At 41.9% G+C, this 27663-nt stretch overlaps 1 protein-coding gene across 1 annotated transcript in view; it reads right to left on the reverse strand.

Moving 5' to 3' along the window:
* The window catches only part of LOC122562359 (sodium-coupled monocarboxylate transporter 1-like), a 131838-nt gene that overhangs the window by 42839 nt on the left and 61336 nt on the right, over positions 1–27663 (reverse strand). Inside the window, exons 7-9 of the mRNA XM_043715235.1 lie at positions 23318–23472; positions 20126–20266; positions 1494–1623 (exon numbers count right to left, since the gene is read on the reverse strand). Of these exons, the coding sequence (XP_043571170.1) occupies positions 1494–1623; positions 20126–20266; positions 23318–23472 (426 nt within the window). The remainder of the gene's footprint in view (positions 1–1493; positions 1624–20125; positions 20267–23317; positions 23473–27663) is intronic.

Raw genomic sequence — 27663 nt, forward strand, 5'->3', positions numbered from 1 at the left:
AGACGTTCTCTAAAACGCTCCGCAAGTTGGCGTCCTGTCTCCCAAATATAGGGGACACACAGTAGATGCTGAAAATGTGTTGCTGGAAAAGCGCAGCAGGTCAGGCAGCATCCAAGGAACAGGAGAATCGACGTTTCGGGCATAAACCCTTCTTCACTAATGGATTGCTCTTATCTCCATGTTAAAGCTTCTTCCTCACCTGGCACTCACCTGGTTTATGCCCGAAACGTCGATTCTCCTGTTCCTTGGATGCTGCATGACCCGCTGCACTTTTCCAGCAACACATTTTCAGCTCTGATCTCCAGCATCTGCAGCCCTCACTTTCTCTCAGAGACACAGTAGATGAAATGTGTGGAAGTACTACATTCCCTTGCCACCACAAGAAGTGCAAAACCTGCACCCACACCTCCAGCCTCAACTTCGTCCAAGGCCCCAAAGGATCCTTCCACAATTGCTCTCAATGTGATCTCCTCTACACTGGGGAGACAGGACGCCAACTTGTGGAACGTTTCAGAGAACATCTCTAGGAGACACACACTTAACAACCCCATCGCCCTGTGGCCGAACACTTTAACTCCTCCTCCCAATTCGCCAAGGTCATGCAAGTCCTGGGCCTCCTCCACTGTCAAACTCTAGCCACCTGACACCTGGAGGAAGAATGCCTCATCTTCCTCCTTGGGACCCTCCAACGACATGGCATGTGGATTTCACCAGTTTCCTCATTTCCCCTCCCCCACCCTATCCCAGATTCAACCCTCTAACTTGGCACTGCCCTCTTGAATAGTCCTACCTGTCCATCTTCCTTCCCACCTATCCGTTCCACGAGGTTTTGCTTGAAATGTTGACTCTCCTGCTCCTTGGATGCTGCCTGACTGGTTGTGCTTTTCCAGTGCCACACTCTTCGATTCTTGATCTCCAGCATCTGCAGTCCTCACATCCTCCTAACATTTTTTGAGAAGTCCATTATCTTTCCAATGACTGGTCTATAATTGGTCCATAATCCCTTTGGCATGTTCTTTCTACTTTTTTAAGAACCACACAAGTTGGTGGTTCCAAGGCAATATTCCCACTGCAAATTAATTTTTATACATGCAATATTTTCCCATTATCTCTTCCAAAGCTTATTTTAATACATTCAGATGCAATCCATTTGAACCAGGATTTTATGCTGTCAATGTCGATCAGTTTATTAATTATCTGTCCTCACTGTGTGCCCTAAGTGTCTTGAATCCTTTTGATCTTCTTATAATGTCACATCCAAGTCTTTATAAGACCACTGTTCTCATGAATTTCTATAGTTAACACTTGAGCTTAACTTGTGATGCTTGGAACATGATAAGTGAGAACGTTTTTGTGATATCTATTTGATCTTACATGTTATTAGTGAATTGTATCGTGAGGTCAAAATCTGATACTACAAAAAGAAAACAAATGCTAAAACTAATGTTGCTACAAATTAAGTTCATTTTAAAACTGAATAAAACATTACTCACTTGATTGGAGTTACTAATTTTGTTTGCCTTTATCGGATCACAGGTCTCATAGACAGCATACATAACTAAACCACACAGGCAAGCTGTTGTAAGCACAATAATCATAGCAAACCAGTTCAGAAACAGAGCTCTGTGAAATCAGAAAAAATTGTGGTAATAAGTACAGCAAGATTACACATTTTGCATGACACTTACAAAATGAACTCTGCTTAGTTATACACTTTTCAGTGTTAAAATCTGAACAAAATATGACTGACACAATATAATCTTGCAGTGAATGTTAAAATTCATGCTCTTCATGTAACTGAATATTACAAATATGTAATTATGGTTAAGTTATTCAGTTAAGTCAGGAGAAAAAAAACCAAGAACAATTAGCCGAAAAAAACATGCTAAAATTATATCATTCAAGAAATATTTTCTTCACTTAGTATTGTAATTCATGGTATGTATTTTGGCCCTGATATTGTTCAACCATTAAAGTCTCCAGGCTGAACTTGTAGCTTGCTCCATCACTTAATTCGATCATGGTTGATCTTATCCTGGGCTCAGCTCCACTTTCCGGCCCACGGTCTATAATCTTTCAATCCATATTAATGAAGAATTAGTCTATCTCCTCCTTAAATTTACTCAATGTCCCAACATCCACCAGACACCAGGATAGTGAATTTCACAGATTCTTAACTTTTTGAGAGAGGTAATTTTTGCCTTTACTTTAAATTTTCTACTCCTTATTTTAAAATTATGACGACTTTTTCGAGATTGCCCCAACATGAGGAAACATCCTTTCTATGTCTATTTTGTCAATCCCCTTTAGCATCTTATGTACCTCAATTAGATCTTCTCATATCCTTCAAAACTGCAGAGAATAAGGGCCTAAATTGCTCAATCTCTGTTCATAAGACAAACCCCACATCTCAATCAATCTAGTGAACCTCCTTTAAAATGCCTCCAATGCAACTATATCCCTCCTCAACAAGAGGATCAAAATTGTACACAATATTGCAGCTGCAGTCTCATTAATGCAGTTGCAAAAACACTTCCTTATTTTTATACTCTATTACTTTAGCAACAGATGCCAAAATTTGCTTTTCTTATTATCTGCCGTACTTGCATATTGGTTTTTGGCAAATCATGCACAAAGATACCTAGCTCCCTCTACACCAAATCACACTGAAGTTTATTCCATTTAGGTATCGTGCTGCCTTTCTATTTTTCTAACCAAAATGGATAACCTCCACTTCTCCATATTAAATGTCATTCGCCAAATGTTTGCTCATTTACTTAACCTACACATATGTATATAACTATTCACATATCAATTTGTAAATTTATTATTTCTTAATTTCAACTTGCTTTTCCACCTATTTTAATGTCATTTGCAAATTTAGCTCTATTACCTTCTATCCCTGCATCCAAACCGTAGAGTACAGATGGCTGAGATCTAAGGACCAAACCCTGTGGCACTCCACTTGTCGTATCTTTCCAAATAAAAAAACCTATGTATCTCAACTGTCTGTTTTCTGTTGTTAAGCAATCCTCTACTCAAGCTAATAAATTACTCCCAACCCCATGTGATTTTACGTTGTGTAATAACCTTTTGTGTGGCATCTTATCAAATGCCTTCTGGCATACTATACCTACAGGATCCTTATTCTCCACACTGCATGTTATATCTTCAAAGAACTAGCAAATTAGTCAAACATGATTCATATAGTCAAGCTTAGTTTGATAGATTGCACGGCATCAGAAATGTTCTGCTGTTACTTCCTTAATAATGGATTCTAACAATTTCCCAATAACGTATGTTAAACTAACTGGTCTGTAGTTTCCTACTTTCTGTTTCCCTCCTTTTTTGAATAACGGTGTGAACATCAGTATTTTTCAAGTCCATTGGAACATTTCCCATATTCAGGGAATTTTGGAATATTATAACCAACATTATCTCTGCTGCCACTTCCTTTAAGAACATAGGATGTAGGCCATTGGGCCCTGGGAACTTGTCTGCATGGACGAATTGGACTGAAATTATGAAGTCGAAAGCACCTATGGTCACTTTAAGATAGAAAGAGCTTTTCTGAATTTAAAGTACAGCCACAGCTGCCAGCTAAAGGTCAGGCTATTCCAAATGTAATATTTGACTGTTAACATAGAACATTACAGCGCAGTACAGGTCCTTCAGCCCTTGACATAGCGCCAACCTGTGAAACCATCTGAAGCCCATCTATCTTACACAATTTCATTTTCATCCATATGTTTACCCATTGACCATTTAAATGCCCTAAAAATTGGTGAGTCTACTACTGATGCAGGCAGTGCATTCCACAGCCCTCCTTCTCTCTGAGTAAAGAAACTACCTCTGACATCGTCCGATATCTATCTCCCCTCAATTTAAAGCTATGTCCCCTCGTGCTAGCCATCACCATCCAAGGAAAAAGGCTCTTACTGTCCACCTTATCTAATCCTCTGATGATCTTGTATGTCTCAATTAAGTCATCTCTCAGCTTTCTTTTTTGTAACGAAAACAGCCTCAAGTCCCTCAGCCTTTCCTCAAAAGAGCTTTAGTCCATATTGGACTGTCTAATCCTGTCTAATCTAGCAGCCTGTCTTTCAGTATTTTCCTCGAAAACATTATCTTTTTCCAGTGTGAACACTGACAAGAGATATTCATTTAGAGCTTCCCCTATCTCCTCAGACTCCACACATAAATTTCCACTACTATCCTTGATTGGCACTAATCATTCTCTAGCCATTCTTTTATTCCTGATATATCTATAGAAAGCTTTAGGATTTTCCTTGATCCTACTTGCCAACAACTTCTCATGGCCCCTCCTGGCTCTTCTTAGCTCTCTCTTTAAGTCTTTCCTGGCTAACTTGTAACTCTCAAGCATCCTAACTGAGCCTTCATGTCTCTCCTAACATAAGCCTTCTTCTTCGTCTTAACAAGAGATTCAACTTCTTTAGTAAACCACGGCTCCCTCGCTCGATCACTTCCTCCCTACCTGACAGGTACATACACGCAGTAGCTAGTCCTTGAATAAGCTCCACATTTCAATTGTGCCCATCCTCTGCAGTTTGCTTCTCCATCCTATGCATCCTAAATGTTGCCTACTCGCATCACAATTGCCTTTCCCAGCAATAATTATTGCCCTGCGTTATATGCCTATCCTTTTCCAACACTAAAGTAAACATAACCGGATTGTGGTCGCTATTACCACAGTGCTCACCTATCTCCAAATCTCACACCTGGCCAGGTTCATTACCCAGTACTAAATCCAATGTGGCCTCGCCCCTTGTTGGCTTGTCTACATATTGTGTCTGGAAACCATCCTGCACACATTGAACAAAAGCTGACCCATCTAAAGTACTCGAAATGTAGTATTCCCAGTCAATATTTGGAAGGTTAAAGTCCCCCATAATAACTACCCTATTACTCACGCTCCTTTCCAGAAGTATCTTTGCTATCCTTTCCTCTACATTTCTGGAAATATTCGGAGGCCTATAGAAAACTCCCAACAGGGTGACCTCTCCTTTTCCATTTCTAACTTCAGCCCATACTACCTCAGTAGACAAGTCCTCAAACATCCCTTCTGCTACCGTAATACTGCCCTTGACTAACAATGCTGAAAATGTGTTGCTGGAAAAGCGCAGCAAGTCAGGCAGCATCCAAGGAGTAGGAGAATCGACGTTTCGGGCTCATGCCCGAAACGTCGATTCTCCTGCTCCTTGGATGCTGCTTGATCTGCTGCACTTTTCCAGCAACACATTTTCAGCTCTGATCTCCAGCATCTGCAGTCCTCACTTACTCCTTGACTAACAATGCCATACCTCCCCCTTTTTTACCATCTTCTCCATTCTTATTGAAACATCTCAATCCCGGAACCTGCAACAACCACTCCTGTCCCTGCTCTATCCATGTCTCCGAAATGGCCAAAACATCGAAGTCCCAGGTACCAACCCATGCTGCAAGTTCAATGGATACCTGAGTTTTGGTTGTTGTTTTGGCAACAATTCGAATTTAACCAATTTGTTTAAATAATGCCCAGGATACCAAAAGTCAAAGAATTTGAATTTTATTGTTTTGAGACCTGGAAACCAATTAAATAATAAGAATTTAATGTGTCATGGGGGAGTATATAAACACAGTATTTTGAAAATTAGAGGGAGAGTAACTGCCATTGAACAACTGAGCAATTGCTGTAGAGCCAGAGAACTAACTGCCCATCTAACATCTTGTTCTCAAGGAAATTAGAAAATATCTTTTCATGTAGAACGTACCAGCAGTAAAAAAAAGAAAGAAGACAACCCAGGGAGATGAGCAGCCAGAAGATTGAAGATAGCGGAGAAAATAGAGACTGTGTGGTCTTGAGATTAAGTTAATGCAATGTTTAATAAGTGGATTATTGAAACAGCATATTTTTATACAGTTGGAGTCAGATAGTAAGTACTTAGAAAAAGAGGGATTTAGACTTGTGAATAATTGTTGCTTAGTGTTCACTACGAGAGTTAAGAAAATAAATTGTTATTTTACTTTAAACAGTAGAATTTAGAAGTTCTTTGTCACTCATTTTAATAGATTACGAGGTGAGGTGAACCTTTCTGGGTGTTTGGTTTAATTAGCAGAGAGGTTCGACCTCCGTATCATAACAATGATTGTATGACTCGAACCCCAATATTACTTTCTCCCTAGTGGTGATGATTGTTCTCAGTTCCTCAAACATTTTCAGAACCTTTGCATTACCTGTACAGTTGGAACCGTACGAGTGTCCTGCACTGTGAAAACTGAAGCAAAATATTGATTTAGTGATTCTGCCATTTCTGTGTTTCCCAGTATTAATTCCCTAGTCTCATCCCTCAAAGGACCGATATTCACTTTAACTGCTCTCTTCCTTTTGATGTACTTTTCGAAGCTTTTGCTATCCATTTTATATTTTATGCTGGTTTTCTTTCATAATTTACCTTTGCTCTTTTTATGGCTTTTCAGTTATCCTTCCTGTCCTTGTGGGGTCATCATCTTAAATAGGAAAAGGAACTCTCTCATACTTAGAACATAGGACATAGAACATTACAGCGCAGTACAGGCCCTTTGGCCCTCGATGTTGCGCCAACCTGCTGACAAGGGAGGCGCAGTAGTAGTTTGGCGCACTGACCTTTACACCGCTGAGGCCAAACGCCAGCTCGTGAAACCAACCTGTTTCTCTTATCACAGGTACAACCAGACATACTGAGCTTCTCCAGTGCTTTCTGTTTTTATTTCAGATCTCTGGCATCCATAGTACGTTGCTTTTATTTGACTCCTCTTAATTTTCTTGCTATTAGAAGAACAAGGCCAGCTTCTCCAATCGTCCCATGTAACCAAAGTCTCTTAATCCCGGTACTATTCCAGTAAACTCATTCTGCACAAACATAACTTCCATCCTTCCATACTTTATGACTCTAAAAGGTAATGTTAAGGATTCCATACACTGTTTAAAATAATCTTCTCAACTTATCCTGCCAACTTTTATTATTCATTCTGGAAAGATGGACATCAATGGCTGGGTCAGCATTTATTGTCCATCCCTAACTGTCTGGAGAATGTGGTGGTGAGCTGTCTTCTTAAACTAATTCAGTCCTTGTGGCATAAGGACAAACATAGTTCTACTAAGTAGGGAGATCCATGATTTTGACATCCAAATAATTGTGATATACTTCAAAGTCAGGTTGGTGTATCCAACAACACCCCAGGCCTCTCTGTTTCTTCACCATTTAGTTTCTGTTGCTATTCCTCAATTTTTCTACTTAAAATATATGAATTAGCACATCTCTGCACTCAATTTCAATGATTAATCCAAGCATTTGCCTATTTCAGCAGTGTATTGATGCCCTCTTGAGGGCCATTTACCATCTTTTGGTTACTATGGATAATTGTTCTGCTTCCTATGGGTAGTGTTTGGTTGTGAGGCATCCATAATATGACAATTGTTAATCTATTTATCCACAGGTTGTCTCTTGCATGAAAGATGTTTCAGAAAGTAGGTCATAAACTCAGGAACTGAAATAGGTCATTCAGGTCACTCAGTCTGCTCCATTCAATGAACTCATGGATAATCTAATAATCTTCAACTCCAGGTCCCTGCCTTTTCCCCATAATCCTGGATTCCATTATTAATTAAAGATCTGTTCATTTCACCTAGAAAATATATTTAATAACCCAGCCTCAACAGCCCTCCATAGGGAAGAATTCTGTAGATCGCTACCTACTGAGAGAAGAAATCCCTCCCATCTGTTTGTGGGTTCTAAGATTACGCCATATGGTCCTAGAACCACCTGCTCCACATCTATCCCGTCAAGCCACCTAAGAGTTTTGTACATTTCAATAAGGTCAGCCCCCATTTATCTAAACCAAATAGGTACGAGACCAATCTACTCAACCTCTGCTCATAAGGAAATTTGTTTATATCCAGGATCTACCAGTGGACTTGATCTGGACTGCCTCTAATACCAGTATAACCTTTCTTAGATAAGACATCCTAATTATATACTCCATTCACCTTGAAATAAAGTGAACATTTCATTTGCCTGCTCTATTATCTGCTGAACTTATGAGTCTTTTGTGATTAATGTATGAGGACTCTCAAATCTTTGCATAACCTCATATTTTTCCACATTATATTACATCTAGGGGGTCAGGGGAGGCAAGTCCTCGCTGTTGCTGCACTTTTCTGTAATTATGCCGGCAGCACCATAATTTAAAAAGGGGCAACACATTGGCTTAGTGGTTAACATTACTGCCTCACAGTGCCAGGAACCTGGGTTCCATTCCAGCCTTGGGTAACTGTCTGTGTGGGAGTTTCCACATTCTCTTCATGTCTGCGTGGGTTTCCACCAGGTGTTCCAGTTTCCTCTCACAGTCCAAGGGTGTGCAGGTTGGGTGGGTTGGCCATGCTAAAATTGCCCATAGTATCCATGGATATGCAGGCTAAGTGGATTAGCCATGGGAAATACAGAGTTACAGGGATAGGTTGGGGATGGATCTGGGTGGGATGCTCTTCGGAGATTTGGAGTAGAGTCAATGGCCAAATGGCCTGTTTCCACACTGTAGGGATTCTGTGATTCACTTACCCTGTCTATATCCCTCTACATACTCAGTTCCTCATTCTCATCACTTACTTCTCATCTACTTTTGAGTGATCCTCAAACTTAGTGGTAGTACAGTCACTTCACTTATCCAAGTCATTAGTACATAGTAATTGGCTTCTAGTTTATTAACTAGCATAAAATGGGGTACCTTATCAAAAGCCTCCTGTTTATTCAAATAAATTATACCCACTGTTTCTCCTTTATCGATCCTGCATGTTACCACTTCATGAAGCCATCCTGACTTTTCTTGGTTACATTATGTAATTCTGAATGATCTGCTATTATATCCTTTAAAATACATGCTAATATTTTCCAATTACAGTTGCAATCAAGTCAGTTGAGGTGAAGTGAGAGTGACAGCCCTTGACTTCAAGGCTGCATTCGACCAAGTGTTGGCATTAAGGAGTCCTAGCAAAACTGGAATTAATGGGTATAAGGGGGCAAACTCCCCAGTGATTTGAGTCATACCTGACACATATTAAGATGGTTGAGGTTGTTGGAGGTCATTCATCTCCATGATATCTCTGCAGGTGTTTCTCAGGGTAGTTTCCTAGGCCCAATCATCTTCAGCTGCTTAATGAATTACTTGACCTTCACCATAAGGTCCGAAGTGGATGTGTTCGCCAACGATTGCACAACGTTCAGCACCATTCACAATTTCTCAGATGCTGAAGCAGTCATGTTCAAATACAACAAAATCTGGACAATATCCAGACTTGGGCTGACAAGTAGCAAGTAACATTCGCACCACAAATTCCAGGCTATGACCATTACCAATAAGTCACAATCTAACCACCGCCACTTGACATTCAATGGTGTTACCATCACTGAATTCCCCACTATCAACATTCTGGGAATTATCATTGACGAGAAACTCAACTGGACACACCACATTAACGCAGTCGAGAGTGTGGTGCTGGAAAAGCACAGCAGTTCACGCAGCATCTGAGGAGCAGGGGAATTGATGTTTCGGGCATAAGCCCTTCATCAGGAATGTGGTTTGTGAGCTGGGGGACTGAGCGATAAACGGGAGCGAGGTGAGGCTGTGGGGGAAGGTAGCTGAGAATGCGATAGGTAGATGAAGATGAGGGAGAAGGTATAAGTCGGGGAGGAGTGGGGAGTGAATAGATGGGAAGTATGGGGGTCTCCACCATATCTGTTGCCAGGATGACCAATTCCCCCATAAAACATCCCAGACAGTCTCCTTCTTCAAAGACAGAAACTTCCCCTCCCACGTGGTTGATAATGCCCTCCAGCGTATCTCCTCCACTTCCCGTACCTCTGCTCTTGAACTCTACCCCTCCCAACGCAACAAGGACAGAGCCTCCCGGTCCTCACCTTTCACCCTACAAATCTCCATATACATTGCATCATCCTCTGTCACTTCCGTCACCTTCAAACAGACCCCACCACTAGGGTAATATTTCCCTCCCCATTCCTATCAGCGTTTCAGAATCACCATTCCCTCCGCGACTCCCTTGTCAGATCCACGACCCCCACCAGCCCACACCCACTCCCAGCTTCGTCTCCTGCCACTGCAAGAAATGCAAAACCCACGTCCATACCTCCCCCCCTCACCTCCATCCAAGGCCCCAAAGGATCCTTCCACATCTGACAGAAATTTACACATCATCTACTGTATCCATTGCACCCGATGTGGTCTCCTCTACATCGGAGAGACAGGACACCAATGTGCAGATCGTTTCAGGGAACATCTCTGGGACACCTGCACCAACCAACCCCACTGTCCCTTGGCTGAACATTTTAACTTGCCCTCCCAATCTACCAAGGACATGCAGGTTGGATCATCTTCCACCTTGGGACACTGCAACCATATGGGGTTAATGTGGATTTCACCAGTTTCCCCATTTCCCCTCCCCTCAACATTATCCCAGTCCCAACCTTCCAACTTCGCACCACCCTCTTGACTTGTCCATCATCCTTCCCACCTATCCACTCCCCCCTCCTGTCTGACATATCACCGTTAACCCTACCTTCATCTACCTATCGCATTCTCAGCTACCTTCCCCCCAGACCCTACCCCCTCTCATTTCTCTCTCAGCTCCCCGGCCCATAAGCCGCATTCCTGATGAAGGTTTATGCCTGAAACATCAATTCTCCTGCTCCTCGGTTGTTGCCTGACCTGCTTGCTTTTCCAGCACTCTCGACTATGATCTCCAGCATCTGCAGTCCTCACTTTCTCCACATTAACACAGTGGTTACAAGAGCAGGTCAGAAGTTAGAAGTACTGTAACTCACCTCTTGACTCCCCAAAACCTGTCCACATTACAAAGCACAAGTCAGGAGTATGACGGAATACATCCCACTCGCCTGGATGAGTGCAGACTCAACAACACTCAAGAATCTTGACCCAAGACTCAACAACACTCAAGAAACACAACCCAAGACAAAGCAGCCCGCTTGATTGACATTACATCCACAAGAATCCATTCCTTACACCACTGACACTCAGTAGCAGCAGTGTGTACTATCTGCAAGATTCACTGTAGAAATTCACCAAAAATCCTCAGACAGCACCTTCCAAACCTACAACTATTTCATCTAGAAGGACAAGGGCAGCAGATATATGGGAACACCACCACTTTCAAAATTCCCCTCGAAGCTACTCAGCATCCTGGCTCGGAAATATATCATCCTTTCCTTCACTGCTGTTGTTCAAAGTCTGAGAATTCCCTCCCTAATGGCATTGTGGGTCAACCCACAGCAGGTGAACTGCAGTGGTTCAAGTAGGCAGCTTACCATCACCTTCTCAAGGGCAACTAGAGACTGGCAATAAATGCTGGCCAGCCAGTGATGCCCACATCTCTCAAACCTGGATGTAGGTTTGCTCACTGAGCTGGAAAATTAATTTTCAGACATTTTGTCACCATACTAGGTAACAACTTCAGTGAGCCTCTGAATGAAGCACAAGTGGTGTAGCCTGCTTTCTATTTATATGTTAACCCAAACATAGAGGTAGAAAGCAGGCTACACCACCGGTGCTTCATCTGGAGGCTCACTGAAGATGTTACCTAGTATGGTGACAAAACATCTGAAAATGAACCTTCCAGCTCAGCGAGCAAACCTACATTCAGAACCTCAACCTGAACAAATCTCTCAGATGAATAATATAGAAACAGGCCAATACTTTATTTTTGTCTCCTTACCTTTGAATAACTACATCTATATTGGCAGTTTTCCAATCCTCCAGTACATTTCCAGAACTACAGTTTCTTGGAAGACATTCCATCAGTGCATCCACTATCGTTGTAGCAACTTTCTTTAATATTCTAGTTTGCATCCCATCAAGGTTATGGAACATATCAGTTTTTAGTCCCATTAGTTTCTCTAGTACTTTTTTCTCTAGTCATAGTTGGTGTATTCATTTCCTCTCCTTTTTTGACACTGGATTATTTATTCTTTTAGAATGCTATTAATGGCTTTTACCATTAATACTGAAGCAGGATATTTATTCAACTCCTCTGCCATTTCCTGGTTCTCCATTATTATTTTCAGAGTTTACTCTCTAACAGATCGATGTTCACTTTGGCCTCTCTATTCCTTTGTATTTATTTAAAGAAGCTCTTGCTGTCCATCTTGATATTACTTACAACTTTACTCTCAAAGGTTTATCTTCCCTCTCTTTCTTTTGTTCTGTTCATCTTTTGCAGATTTTTAAAACTTTCTGAATCATCTAGTTTATCACTAATCTTTGCCGCATTGCACATTCAGCCAGAGAGTGGTGGGCCTGTGGAATTCACTGCCACAGAGTGCAGTGGAGGCCAGGATGTTAAATGTCTTCAAGGCAAAGATTGATAAATTCTTAATCGCGTAATGAATTAAGAGAAATAGGGAGAGTGTGGGTAAGTGGCATTGAAATGTCCATCAGCCATGTTTGAATGGCGGAGTGGACTCAACGGGCTGAATGGCCTTACTTCCACTCTTATTTCTTATGGTCTTATTTTTTCCTTTCAATTTGATACTGTTTCTTAAACCCTAGTTAATCATGGCTGGCAAATCCCTTTCCTAGAATCCTTCTTTTTCACTGTGATACATCTTTATTGCGAGTCATGAATTATTTCCTTCAAGGTCTGCCCTTATTCCTTAACCTTCTTTGCTGTTAAACTTCTTTTCAGTCCATTCCAGCAACTCAGTCCTCACTCCTCTGTAATTAATTTTATTTAAGCTTGGCACGGTTATTTCTAATCTAAGTTTCTTACTCCCAATCTAGTTCATCAACTCTGCCCTATGCTTTAATAAGTTTGAACAATACATCTAGACCAGGGTTTTATTCTTTCTAATTAACAAACTAATCAAATACAATGTCCTAATTTGACTGAAACACGGGCTTTGGACTTTTAATCTACAATTGCTTTCTCTTCCTTAACTTTGTAAAGGTGGAAGAAATCTCAAGTTCTCACAAAATGATAAACTCATACATTTATCCTGTAATTTCTTTTAATATGCATATTGTATACCAGAAAATTTTGTAATCTGCACATGCTCAGGCAACCCAGATTAAAATTAGCCCAGTCATCCCAATAATCTGAGCATTGACTTGCCCAGGCATGCCATCTCTTACGGCTCTAAATGTTCCCCTCAGTGAGCCAGTGGAGAAGACCACACTTCTGACACAAGAAGTTTGAGATATCTAACCAAAGCAGATTCTTCCAAGGAATAAAGAACCATGAAAGAGGACACCCATGTCCCATAATCCTAATGTGTCCCTGAAGTCGTCAAGCATCTTTTGCAATACTGATCCACAAGTCATACCTAAACAAAGCACTACAATGGAGAAAAAGCAGCACATTTCTTTGGATGTTTGCCATCCAGGGACAGCAAGGTCTCAATAAGATGTTCTTGACTTTGTTTTACTGAAAACCATGTGTATAAATATCAGGGAGTTTTGAGCAGTGCAGAAAGAAGTGTATGTCTTCATTCTGAGGTTTTTAGCAGATTATTTATACCAATGCTATATAAGGGCAAGAACTCTCATGTTGTCATATATTAAGATGCTGCATTGAAGGTTCGCCTATATATTGAAGTATGGGGAGACATTGAACTGGAATATATGAAATGGGTGGACATCCTGGACTACAGAGTAAATTTTGGGTGCGAGCTTGCTTCAGTTTGCCCAGCTTGTTCTGCTCTAATCTTTTAGTTAATGTGGAACTTCATTTGCCTCAGAGGGCTGCCAGTGACCATAAGCTAGCAGACTCAGTGCCACACCATATCAGCCAGGAAGAAGTGGAACAATGAACACCTCCAAACTCAGTCCATGATCTTGTTGGGGTTCTAACTGAACAAATGGCCAGGGAAAAGGAACCCAACATTCCTACTTCTCCTTCACTGATCAGCAGCTCACAAGATTATACCTGCCCGCATATATAGTGTGATCAAAATGGCTGCAAAATGAAGCGTTATACCACCATAGTCGGTCAAATCTCAGATGGCGAAACAGACTATAGACTTGAGGTGGAAGACCTGGAAAAATGGTGCACTGAGAACAACCAAGCTCTCAATACCAGCAAAACAAAGGAACTCATTATTGACTTTCGGCGGGATGTAACTCATGCCCCTCTACACATTAACAGCACAGAGGTGGAACAAGTGGAGAGTGTCAAGCTCCTAGGCATGGTCATCCACAACAAGCTTTCTTAGACTCTTCATGTGGATGCACTTGTTACAAAGGCCCAACACTGTCTCTTCTTCCTCAGGCAGCTGAGAAAATTTGGCAAGAAGGCAAATACCCTTGCCAACTTTTATAGGTGCATCATCGAGAGCATTCTGTCTGGATGTATTACGACCTGGTATGGCAACTGTACCATTCAAGATCGGAGACGTTTACAGAGAGTGGTGAACTCGGCCTGGACAATCACAAAGGCCAACCACCCATCTATAGAATCCAACTACCAGGCCCGCTGTCAAGGAAAGGCTGCCAGCATTCTCATAGATCCATCTCACCCTGGCAATGTTTTTCTACAACGTCGACCATCGGGGAGAAGGTACAGAAGCCTGAACACATGCACCAGCCGGTTTCAAAACAGCTTCTGCCTGAACACATGCACCAGCCGGTTTCAAAACAGCTTCTACCCTACTATTGTTAGAATACTGAATGGACTCACAAACTCTTAACATTCGCCTGTACCTGTTTTTGCAGCTGTTTACCTATTACTTACTATCTATGCTACTTAACTATGTGATCTGCCTGTATTGCTCGCAAGACAAAGCTTTTCACTGTTCCTTAGTACACGTGACAATAAATTCAATTCAATTCATTAAACAGGTATTAATTGCACACTTCAGGGCCTCAATTAGACCATGAGTGAGCAGCCCTAAAATAACTGCACAAAGGCCAGTATCCCTCACTAGTCACCCTTTATTTAACTGTGTACAGGACACTGCCTTTGGCCAGCCAGTGCAGAGTCAGTCCCCTAAACTGAAGAAAACCTAAATCTCCTGTTTACATTGGTCAGCCAGGACTTCCTGATTGGCCCAGGATAACAACCCCAAATAAGTTCCTGGTTCCAATAAATACATCCCTCGCCTCCTAAGTAGGCTTGGTCTTTCTCTTGAAGATTTTCTTGCAACATTTTCGCCCCAGATCCAGTTCCTCTAATTCAGACTCTGACACGAGTGACATGTACCAGACCATAGCCCTTCTCTTGCATCCAGAGCATCTTGGGAAAGTTCCTCCTCTTCTTCCGATGGTAAGTCTATTGAGACTGCATCCATCTTGGATGCTGACATTAGATGGAGTGGGAGAACCCAAGATTTCTGACAGGCCTTCTGGCTGTTCTGAGGGGCAAGGCATATTTTTCTCCTGCCCTTTTGTGAGGTAACAGCTTTCAGATGATCACATGTTTGTTCAGGATCGCCTCACCTAACTGAACTTTGGAAGTCACAGGAGCTGACCTTGCGTCAATGTCACCTCATACCCATCCAAGGTCATTTATATGGTTTCAGCACCAAATTTTGTATCCCGAATTAAGCTCTCTCTCTCTCTCATTTACATGAAGCAGACAGCCGGCATTGGCGTTCCAGCTGCTGTTTCACACTCTTCCCCGGGGTCTGGGAATATCAGGTTTAACCTGGTGCGGAGTCTTTTTCCCATCAGCAACACTGCTGGAGCTATCCTTGCAGTTGTATGAGGGGTGGTACTATAAATCAAACAGGAACTGGGACAGTTTGATGTCGAGTGAGGCTGTAGGCTACTTCTTTAAGCCTGCCTTCAACGTTTGGACCACTCATCCTGCCACACCATTGGATAGTGAATGGTATGGAGCTATCCTTATGTGCCAAATGCCATTTGACTTTGGACATACTCAAATTCCCTGCTGGTAAATCATGTCCCATTGTCCATGACCAATATTTCTGGGAATCCGTGCATCGCAAATGATGCGCACAGCTTCTCAACTGTCAACCCTAGGTTTGCCAAACAAACTTTATATACATCCAACCACTTTGAATGGGGATCCACAATTACCAGGAATACTGAGCCCATGAAAGGACCAGCATAGTTGATATGTAACTGAATCCAGGGTTAACTCGGCCATTCTCACAAATGTGGGAGCATCACTGGTAACTAGTTTTGTCCTTCTTGGCACTCTGAGCACTGTCCCACCAACGCAGCTATGTCAGCATCCAACCTTGGCCACCAGACATATCTTTATCCTGGAAACCCCTGGATGAACCTAGTGGAGTTCAGCCAGTATCAGGTTGGAACCTTTACTCAGGACAATTACTCTTGCTTCCTGTGGTCATCCTTTACAGTGATCTGGTCTCAGTGGGTCCAGAAATGTTTTAATCCTGGTTGTGATGACCCCATTACCACCAGCTGTTTTAGTATTGTTAGGACAGGATCTTTTTGTGCCCACAGTCAGACATTGTCAGCAGTAACCGGAAGGATGTCTAGAATGGACTTTCCAGGGAGGGACCACCAGTGGAGTATCTGCCTGTGGGAGGCAGATCAAGGCAATCACATCAGCCACTTAGCACCCTGGACAGTGTACTAACTTGTACCTGTACATATTGAAAATAAGAGGCGTCTGCTGAGTTCTATTGGAAGCTATGGGTGCCGTATGGTCTTTCTTCAGTGGCCCTAGGAGGGGTTTATGATCTGTTACTATGACAAATTCCCTCTGTAAGGATACTGGTGGAATATCGTCACACCAAAGATGACCGCCAAACCTTCCTTCTCCATCTGGGCATATTTGTATTCTGCATCAGCCAAGATCCGGGACTATTGGGTGTTGGGTCACCTGTGTGGCAACATTATATCAATACCATTTAGGGAGCCATCTCATGTCAGTACCACCTCTCACTTCAGATTGAAGTGGGCCTATATCTGAGATGATAATAGCTGCTTTTTCACTTCTTTAAAGGCTACTTCTTGTCTATGCGGCAATTTCCAAGGTTGAACCTATTTCAATAGCAGGTATAAGGGTGGCAAGATGGAGGCCAGATTATGTATGAATTTTCCATAATAATTCACTTGCCCAAGGAAACGTCCTTTGACCACCCTCACTTTATTTTCCAACAGTTGTGACCTGGTTTTGTCGACAAGTAGGTCCCTTAGGACACGTGTAATACATAGTTTTTCTTTCTAGGGCATACCTCCACCTGGGAGAAACATTTAAGCACTTTGTCCAAGTTCTCCAAGGGCCCTTTATTGGTCTTCCATGTTATTAGCACGTCATCCAGATAATAAGCAACCTGGGGTAGCCCTTGTAAAATGTTCACCAGGGCCCGCTGGAAAACAGCACAGGCTGATGACACCCTCAAATGGCAGCCTTGTATATAGGCAGAAACCATCATGGATGTGAATTGTGGCATACTTTTGGGACTCCTCATCCAGTCTCTATTGCAGGAAGGCATGGCTCATATCCAGCTTCGTAAAGGACAGCCCCCCACCGCCAACTTTCTGTACAAGTCCTGTATACGAGAGGTTGGATATTTATCTAGCTGTGAAAAGCGGTTTACCATTTGCTTAAAATCCTCACAAAGGCAAACTCAGCCGTCAGGTTTCATAATCGCTGCCTATTCCACAAACTGCTCTGGGTTGATGATTCCTTCACTCTCCAGCCTCCTGACTATTGTCTCTATTTCTGCCAGGAATGCAAATGGTCCCTGGCGGGCCTTGCAAAATCACAGAATTGCTTCCTGATCAACATGTAAAATGGCTTTGGCCCCAGTAATAGTCCCAAGCCATTCCTGAATAACTCCTGGGTATTTGACTAGGACTTCACTGAGGCAGCCATTTTTGAACCAAAAATATTAAGCCAATCTCAGTGAATCTTTCTCAACCAGTTCCATGCCAATAGATTTGGACCCTAGCCTCTTACTACTAAATCTACTGGTTAATTTTTTTAAATTTCCCACACATTACCACCTAACAGCGGCATATTTTCCCCAGTATCCATCATGTGTGTGTGCAGGCGTGAGACACAGTGAAGAACAACAGGTGTTTAAATCTTTATTCAATTTCCACCACCAGGAAGGAAGGGAACACCAGTGGCCAGTGACAGGCAGTGCCATTCTCATCAAAGGGCAATGCTGCGTGATCCAAAAAGTGAAGGGGAGGGCAGGGATTAAATCAAAATAGAGTCAGAGGGGGAAATAAAACACTCCATTCCCTGTGGTGCCAACCTCTCCCTGAAAATCTCGAGGATGTTGGTAGACACCGTGTGCTCCTTCTCCAGGGACACTCAGGCACAGATATATCCCCGTTTATATTTTTTTCCTTCTTTTCTTTCTTTTTTTTTGGAGATTCAAAATCTCCTGTTTTTTTTCTTTTTTTTTCTTACTCCCACCGCAGTTAGGCGGAAGTGCTTATATTTCCCCAACACCCATGATGTGCGCGTGCAATTGTGAGACACAGTGAAAGACAATGGGTATATAGCTCTTTATTCATTTTCCACGACCAGGAAGAAAGGGAACACCAGAGTGCCTGGTGACAAGCAGTATCCTCCTCAGAGGGCAATGCTGTGCCATCAAACAGAGAAGGGGTGGGCAGAGATTAAATCAAAATAGAGTTGGAGGGGGAAATAATGCACTCCACTCCCTGCGGTGCCCACCTATCCCTAAAAACTTAGAGGGTGTTGGTAGACACTCGTGCTCCTTCTCCAGGGACAGTCGGGCACAGATGTATCCCCTATTTACATTCTATAGCCAGGGCTTCCTGAATGGCCCAGGAAAACAACCCTAATCAAGGATCTCGTACTCGACGAGATCCACCTGGTTCCGATCACTACACACCCACACACCATTTCCACGAAACTGTAAAATTGTGGCAGTTACAGGCATAACAACAATGGCATAGAACTCTAATCTACAGATCTCTCAGGCTGTTTTCTCACCATAGGTTGCCCATAATTTCAGACAGTGGTGACAAATGTGGAATGTATTAAACGGAAGTGAGGGCTTCATTCAGTTCTGAGGAAGGGTCACAACCCAAAACATTAATACTGATTTCTCTCCACAGATGTTGCCAGACCTGCTAAGCTTTTTCAGCAATTTCTATTTTTGTTTTGATTTATAGCATCTGCAGTTTTTTCCATTTTTATTTATGAAGGTTTCATTAATAGTTCAAGCGTGATAGCACGCATAAAAAGATTTCTAAGTGACAGTTAGCTTGATATACTTCTGTGTCTGCATCTAAGGTTGTTCAACAAGTTTTCATTAAATGAGAAAGTCCAGACTTTTTAAGTGTGAGACATGCAAGCTGCAGTACACTGCAGAATTCCTCCCAGTTACCATCTCAGTTAAAACCAGATATGAAAACTATCACAACTATTATGATGATAACTACTGTGGTAATGACATTCCTCTGTTACTATTTGTCAATTCTATGGGAACAGGGATAGGACTTATCTTCGATACGCCAGCTGTCATCATGATTTTCTTCTAGTGGACACAAGGAGCCAACTTCAAAAGTAGTGAGCTCCAGATTAGACTCCTGCTGGACTTGAAATATTAACTTGGTTTCTCTCTCTACAGGTCCTGCCATACCTGAGTTTCTCCAGTACTATTTTTATTTCAGAATTCCAGCACTGGTCAAATTTTCCTTTTATTAAGATGTCAGTATTGTTTGGTTATGCTAATACCCAATATTTATTATTTATGTACCTTCCTGTCTCCAGCCTCACCACAATCAGGAGCACAAGATTCCAACCAGTATCCTCCTTCAGAAGACATTTAGATTCATAGTGAAATGAAATAAAGCTCAAGTGTCTATTGAAAAGAAATTACTCTCAATGATTTACGTAGTGGTTGCAATATGTTGACAAATTTTCAAAAGTCCAAGTTCTAAGTGTAGTCACAGTCCTGGTCAAAGTTCAGACTCATGATAAAATTGTTAGTCTATTGATAAGTAAAATGCATCAATTACTGAAGTGTAATTAGTTTCAAATTTATGAAGGACTCCACAAGAAATCCAAGATATATAAAAGTGTTGAAGCACATTCATAACTAAGAATTCAAACTTAGATTTTAATTAAATGATAACTTACTTTTTTGCTTCATTTTCACTCCTACAAGCCAGGTATCTTTGTACTTGCGCTTGATTACAACTATACGTTGCTGTCCATCCAAACGTACCTCCTACTAATACAGTCCAAAATGTATGTCTTCTTCTTGGATCAGGATCAAAACTAAAATACAAATATTCTCCAATTATTTGAGCACCTATTAATTCTCTTGTAGAACTTCTCTTTATCTTTACGTTATCCATCTGAAAATCAAAAGGTGCACATACGAACATTCGATCAAGGAACAGGAGTAAGACATTCACTCCTTGAGCCTGGACCACAATTCACCTCTACCAAGAACTCTGCCTTTTGTCAGGAAGTGAGTTCCAACATCCCACAACCCTCTTTTGCATCATCTTTTTTAAAAGCACAATCCCTACATTTTTTAAACAGTGATTCCTAGTTCTTAACTCTCCTGTAACAGGAAACATCCTCTCCACATCAACAATTCAGGAGCTTTCACATTTCAATCAAGTTACTCCTCAACTATTCTAAACTCCTGTGGATACAATCAGAGTCCATCCAACCTTTGCTCAAAAGACAATAAACTTATTCCAGACGTTAAGTCTTCTGTGAAATGATTCCATAGCATGTAAACCCTTTCTCCAATAAAGTGACCAACAATGTTCAGGTTCCAGATATAGTTACACCAATGCCCTGTAAAACTGAAGCATTAGCTCCTCACATTGTATTCAAATGCACTCATGCTAAATGACAACATTATCACTTATATTTCTTAGTTACTTGTATCTGCATATTAACATTCATACACAAGGACACCCAGTTCTCTTTGCATCACAAAGTTCTGGAACCTCTCACCATTTAGATGATATGATTCTTTTTTATTCTTCCAGCCAAAATGGACATGTTCATGTCTTGCCCACTCTCTTAACTATGCACATCCATCTTAAGTCCTCTTCACAACTTACTTTCCAACCTATGTTTGTGACATCAGCAAGTTTGGCAACTTCTGTCCCTTCATCCAAGTCTTTTATATGAATTGCAAACAATTGAGGTCCTAACACCAATCCATGTAGCAAAACCACATGTTACATTTTGCCAACATGAAAACAACGTATTTATGCCTACTCTATGTTTCCAGTTCGCCAGCCAATCTTCTATCCATGCTAATATGCTACCCATACCAAGAGATTTTATTTTCTCCAATAAACTTTGATATGACACTTTATCAAACATCTTCTGGAAACCTAAGAACAGTACATTGATCAATTCCCTTTTGTCCACAAAACATGTTACCTCCTCAAAAGAATTAATACAATAATCAAACATGACGCCCTCTCACAAAACCATGTTGACTGATTAATTACCTTGAACTTACCTAAGTTCTCTGCTAAAAATTCTTTAATAATAGCTGCTAACATTTGTCCATTGACAGATATTAACATAGCTAGCCTGCAGTTTCCTTCTTTCTATTTCCCTTCATTTTGAATAAAGGAGTTACATTCGCTATTTGCAATCAGACGTTCCCTGAATCAATGAAGTTTTGGAAAATTAAAACTAATGTATTGTATTAAATACCTCACTAGCCATTTTTGATTTTCAGATCCTAGGATGAACTCCATCCAGACTCAAGTACTTATCTCCAACAAATCACTCAACATCACTTCTCAGATGATTATGACTTCCCTTAGTTCCTCTCACCTTTCTACTTCCTGATTTAATCGCTGAGAATGTTACTGGTATCCTCTGCAATGTTGATCAATGCAAAATATCTGTTCAATTCATGTGCCGTCTTCTTATTTTCCATTTTCAATTCTCCAGAATCACTTTCTATAGATCAATACACCCAGAAGTGACTTCCTGCCTTGATCATTTCTCATTTCTACCCAAATCATTTATTGAACTTAGGTCATCCCTTTCCATTACACTAATACTAAGAGAGTCGTCTCTCCACCTTTTCCTAGCTTTGTTTCCTGTATCCATCATAATGCATGCACCAATCCTGTAGCAGGGACTCTGAAATGGCTACAAATCATATACTTACTTCTATTTGCACTCTCAGTTCATCTGTTTTGTTTTGAATACCATATGCATTCAGATAAAGTGACGTTTGTTTTGTTCCTTTTGTAAATTCTAGTCTTTTTTTGGTTTATTCTTAAGGGTTCCCCTCTTCATTCCTTCCTGGCACAGACTGTTTATCATTTTCTGGATTAATACCTTTGTTCTGATGAAGGGCTTGTGCCCAAAACGTCGATTCTCCTGCTCCTCTGATGCTGCCTGACCTGCTGTGCTTTTCCAGCACCACACTCTCAACTAATCTCCAGCATCTGAAGTCCTCACTTTCACTTTTGTCTTTAACCTTGCTCTACTCTTTTACCACATCTTCCCAAATCTGATCCTTTGTCTCCACTATTCAGTTTAAAATCCTCGCTACTTCCCTAGTTATGTGGTTGATAAGAACATTGGCACCAGCATATTTAGATGGAGACTGCTGCATCTGTACAGATCTCACTTACCCCTGTACTGGTGCTCATGCTCCATGAAGCAGAACCCATTTCTCCCACAACACACATTCAATAATCTAATCAGATTTGTCCTATGCCAATTAGCATGTGAGTGAGGTAAAAATCGAGTCTGTGACCTTTCAGAGCACAGCTAAAGATGAGTTTCTTAAATGCCAGGAGATTTCACTCATTCTGATTTTAACTTTCAGGGTTCTACTCTTAATTTTTATTTTTTTATTTAACCTATTTTTTTCTAATCAACCTGTTCAGATACATTAGTACACATCTCTGGAGCAAGCGGGACTTGACCCGGGCCTCACAGTCCAATGGAAGGAACACTACCACTGCATCACAAGAGGGCCCAGTATTCTTTTAATTTTTTAATTTAACCTACTAGTTAACCAAATTAAACTAGAATTAGTGGTAATAGCATTGTGTTAAATCTCAAAATCTCAAACAAAATTTACAAAATTTAACTTAAGTGGGTTAGTCTGCTGCTTAATTGCATACTGGGGTCCAATTACATTGACATTTCTTTTAATCCCAATTACATTGATAGTGCCATGATATAGGTCAAAATCACAAGTCCATTCTAGGTGCACCAATATCAAACCAGATTAAGTTATGACCTTTCAAATGTTTGAAATTCACAGAACTCAAACTTTTTGATATAACTATTCCTTTCACCTATGAATGTCAAAATACTCACTCTAAAAAATTAATCCGGCCACCATTTACACCAATGTTCCAAATCTTGTTGAGCCCTCCAACATGAATTGATCCTTGAATCAGCACAGTCAGAAGGCTAATCACCATTATACAGAGTTGGAATACATCTGTCCAAACAACAGCTTTGATACCACCCTAGGACAAAATTACAGATAAAGGTAAGTTTGTTAAATAGGAGCTTACAGCATAAAAAGATGGAGCTCATCTTTCTTTGAAACAGCATAGACCAAGGAAAAAAAAACAGAAGTTGCTGAAAAGTTCAGCAGATCTGGCAGCATCTGTGGAGAGAAATCAGAGTTAACATTCTGAGTCTAGTCACTCTTTCTCAGAGCCGATGGTTCTTCAGTTCTGAGAAAGGGTTACTGGACCCGAAATATTAACCCTGATTTCTCTGCACAGGTACTGGCAGACCTGCTGAGCTTTTCCAGCAATTTCTGTTTTTGTTTCTGATTTCCAGCATCCACAGTTCTTTCAGTTTTTGTTTAGACTAAAGAAACATTTAATTCAAAATTTAATTTAAAAGCACAATTGTAAAGAGTCTAGATAGAGCATATAGGGCCCTCTTGTGGTGCAGTGTTAATGTCCCCAACCCTGAAGCATCCCTGAATAGGTTTATTAGAAAAATAGGTTAAATAAAATAATATATTATATAGGTAGGAACTATTTCCATTCAAGGTCAATAACCAAGAGGCACAGATGTAAAGAAATTGGCAGAAAAATTAGATAAAAGTTGCAAATTATTTTTGCACAGAGACCAGTTGGGATATTGTGCATATGAACAACCAAGAACCTATCCCAATAGAGCTCAGAATTGAGTGGCACTCAAATGAGGGGCAGTCAGGGCTCACTGGAAGGATCTCCTCAACCAAGACTCAGTTCTCAATCTAGTGCTCTAGACCTTACCATATAGCACACTACCAGCTACCATCTCAACACATCACCAGCTCAAAATTAGGTTGGAAAGGCCAGCTGACAGCTGAGAATCAGGCCTCAAATAGTGGTGCAGTAGTAATATCACAAGAAGGGCAATCCAGAACCCGAGGCTAATGCTAGAGTGGAGCTATGGTAGTGTTCCTACCTCTGACCCAGGAGGACCACTTGCTCCAGAGGTGTGTAATAACATCTCTGAATGTTAAAGTGGAGATTTGAGATGGCCCAGGGAATCCCTTGTAGACTCAGACCTGTAAAGCCTCCCTCTCTGTTTGTTGCGGAGATCGTACTCTTTGGAAGTCTGGAATAGAAAACCCTCTTACAGACAGATTAGTTTAATTTACAACATAACACTGATACGTATAAGCTAAACTAACTAGTTTCTAATAACCTAGGAGAATAGGGTCCAGTTCTTCAAGTGCCCCAGCAGGCTACCCTGATGTACTGATATAAAGTGGTTTCCTTCATGCAAAAGCTTTTTAAAAGTTGCATGTTCCTAATTAGACAGATAACAGTGAGAGCTGAAAATGTGTTGCTGGAAAAGCGCAGCAGGTCAGGCAGCATCCAAGGAGTAGGAGAATCGACGTTTCGGGCATGAGCCCTTCTTCAGGAATGAGGAAGGTGTGCCAAGCAGGCTAAGATATAAGGGAGGGAGGAGGGACTTGGGGGAGGGACGTTGGAAATGCCATGGGTGGAAGAAGGTTAAGGTGAGGGTGATAGGCCGGAGAGGTCAGGAAGAAGATTGCAGGTTAGGAAGGTGGGGCTGAGTTCGAGGGCTGGGACTGAGACAAGGTGGGGAGAGGGAAAATGAGGAAACTGGAGAAATCTGAGTTCGTCCCTTGTGGTTGGAGGGTTCCTCGGCGGAAGATGAGGCGCTCTTCCTCCAGCCGTCGTGTTGCTATGGTCTGGCAATGGAGGAGTCCAAGGACCTGCATGTCCTTGGTGTAGTGGGAGGGGGAGTTGAAGTGTTGAGCCATGGTTGCAGGGGAAGGTGCCGGGAGTGGAGGTTGGGTTGGTGGGGGGTGTGGACCTGACAAGGGAGTCACGGAGGGAGTGGTCTTTTCGGGACGCTGATAGGGGAGGGGAGGGAAATATATCCCTGGTGGTGGGGTCCGTTTGGAGGTGGCGGAAATGACGACGTTGGAGGTTGGTGGGGTGGTAGGTGAGGACCAGTGGGGTTCTGTCCTGGTGGCGATTGGAGGGACGGGGCTCAGCCTGCTCAGCCCCTCCCTATAGCTCAAGCCCTCTCATCCCAGCAACATCCTTGTAAATCCTTTATGAACCCTTTTAAATTTCACAATATTTTTTCTGTAGCAGGGAAACCAGAATTGAATGCAGTATTCCAACAGTGGCCTAACCACCAGCCGCAACGTAACGTTCCCAACTCCTATCCTCACAACTCTGTCCAATAAAGGAAAGCACCCCAAACTCCGTCACGACCCTATCTAACTATGACTCTAATTTCAAGGAACTATGAATCTGCACTCCAAGGTCTCTTTGTTCAGCACATTCCCCAGGACCTTATCTTGACGTATATAAGTCCTTATATGATTTGCTTTTCCAAAATGCAACATCTCACATTTATCTAAACTCCATCTGCCATTCCTCAGCCCATTGGCCCATCTGATCAAGATTCCATTGTACCCTGAGGTAATTTTCTTTGCTGTCCACTACACCCCCAAGTTTGGTAGCGTCTGCAAACTTATTAACCATACCTCCGATGTTCACATCCAAATCATTTATATAAATGATAAAAGGTAGAGGATCCAGCACCGATCCTTGTGGCACTCCACTGTTCACAGGCCTACAGTCTGAAAAACAACCCTCCCCTACCACCCTCTGTCTTCTACCTTTGAGCCAGTTCTGTATCCAAATGGCTAGTTAGCCCTGTATTCCATGAGATCTAACCTTGCTAATCAGTCTCCCAGGGGAACCTTGTCGAATGCATTACTAAAGTCCATATAGATCACATCTATCGTTCTGCCCTCATCAATCCTCTTTGTTACTTCTTCAAAAAACTCATTCAAGATTGTGAGACATGATTTCCCACGCACAAAGCCATGTTGACTATCCCTAATCAGTTCTTGCCTTTCCAAATACATGTAAATCCTGTCCCTCAGGATTCCCTCCAACTTGCCCACCACTGACGTCAGACTCACTGGTCTATAGTTCCCTGGCTTGTCCTTATCACCTTTCTTAAACAGTGGGACCACGTTAGCCAACCTCCAGTCTTCCAGCAGCTCGCCGGTGACTATCGATGATAGACATATCTCAGTAAGGGGCCCAGCAATCACTTAGAGTCATAGAGTCATAGAGATGTACAGCATGGAAACAGACCCTTTGGTCCAACACGTCCATGCTGACCAGATATCCCAACCCAAACCAGTTCCACCTGCCAGCACCCGGTCCATATCCCTCCAAACCCTTCCGATTCATATACCCATCCAAATGCCTCTTAAATGTTGCAATTGTACCAGCCTCCACCGCATCCTCTGGCAGCTCATTCCATACACGTACCACCCTCTGCATGAAAAAGTTGCCCCTTAGGTCTCTTTTATATCTTTCCCCTCTCACCCTAAACCTATGCCCTCTTGTTCTGGAATCCCCGACCCCAGGGAAAAGATTTTGTCTATTTATCCTATCCATGCCCCTAATAATTTTGTAAACCTCTATAAGGTCACCCCTCAGCCTCTGACACTCCAGGGAAAACAGCCCCAGCCTGTTCAGCCTTTCCCTGTAGCTCAGATACTCCAACTCTGGCAATATCCTTGTAAGTCTTTTCTGAACTCTTTCATCTTTCACAACATCTTTCCAATAGAAAGGAGACCAGAATTGCACGCAATATTCCAACAGTGGCCTAACCAATGTCCTATACAGCCACAACATGACCTTCCAACTCCTGCACTCAATACTCTGACCAATAAAGGAAAGCATACCAAACGCCTTCTTCACTATCCTACCTACCTGGGACTCCACTTTCAAGGAGCTATGAACCTGCATTCCAAGGTCTCTTTGTTCAGCAACACTCCCTAGGACCTTACCGTTAAGTGTATAAGTCCTGCTAAGATTTGCTTTCCCAAAATGCAGCACCTCGCATTTATCTTAATTAAACTCCATCTGCCACTTCTCAGCCCATTGGTCCATCTGATCCAGATCCTGTTGTAATCTGAGGTAACCCTCTTCGCTGTCCACTACACCTCCAATTTTGGTGTCATCTGCAAACTTATTAACTGTACCTCTTATGCTCGCATCCAAATCATTTATGTAAATGACAAAAAGTAGAGGTCCCAGCTCCGATCCTTGTGGCACTCCACTGGTCACAGGCCTCCAGTCTGAAAAACTACCCTCCACCACCACCCTCTGTCTTCTACCTTTGAGCCAGTTCTGTATCCAAAT

This window comes from Chiloscyllium plagiosum, chromosome 24 (assembly GCF_004010195.1).
Source record: "Chiloscyllium plagiosum isolate BGI_BamShark_2017 chromosome 24, ASM401019v2, whole genome shotgun sequence".
NCBI classification, from domain to species: domain Eukaryota; kingdom Metazoa; phylum Chordata; class Chondrichthyes; order Orectolobiformes; family Hemiscylliidae; genus Chiloscyllium; species Chiloscyllium plagiosum.